This window comes from Nestor notabilis, unplaced genomic scaffold (assembly GCF_000696875.1).
Source record: "Nestor notabilis isolate BGI_N333 unplaced genomic scaffold, ASM69687v1 scaffold28334, whole genome shotgun sequence".
Lineage (NCBI taxonomy): Eukaryota > Metazoa > Chordata > Aves > Psittaciformes > Psittacidae > Nestor > Nestor notabilis.
The window spans coordinates 377-842 of record NW_009924719.1 but is presented as its reverse complement, the minus strand read 5'-3'; the positions used below and the strand labels follow the sequence as shown (position 1 = coordinate 842).

At 50.4% G+C, this 466-nt stretch overlaps 1 protein-coding gene across 1 annotated transcript in view; it reads left to right on the top strand.

Annotated features, from left to right (window-relative positions):
- The window catches only part of DLX1 (distal-less homeobox 1), a gene marked incomplete at its 3' end in the record, with an annotated part of 1,028 nt that overhangs the window by 191 nt on the left and 371 nt on the right, over positions 1 to 466 (top strand). Inside the window, exon 2 of the mRNA XM_010012749.1 lies at positions 1 to 175. Within this exon, the coding sequence (XP_010011051.1) occupies positions 1 to 175 (175 nt within the window). The remainder of the gene's footprint in view (positions 176 to 466) is intronic.

Here is a 466-nt window from a genome sequence, read left to right as displayed (position 1 = left end):
TCCGCGGGCCACTCTCAGCCTGACAGCTCGTACAGCACAGCTTCGTCCTTCTCCCGACCGCTGGGCTACCCCTATGTGAACTCGGTCAGCAGCCACTCCAGCAACCCCTACATCAGTTCAGTGCAGTCCTACCCCAACAGCTCCAGCCTGACTCAGACCCGGTTAGAGGAGACAGGTAGGTGCACTCGGCTTTGGGGAGGGGGGGCAGAGGGGAGGGAAGGCAAAGAGGGAGGGAGGGTGCTCGTATATTAAAAAAAAAAAAAAATCTGTTGGGGGGGGAATGAAATTAAATTACAAAATGTTAGTGAGGAGAGGCTGAGGATCACAGGGGAGCAGTACACAGAGCACACAATGCCTGGCTGGAAAAGAAATCAACCCAGATGTGCACGTATTAGTCTTCGTAATTATTTATTGCGTAGCGCTATAAACAATGTATGCAATTAAGGGTAATTAAACCTAAACTGCA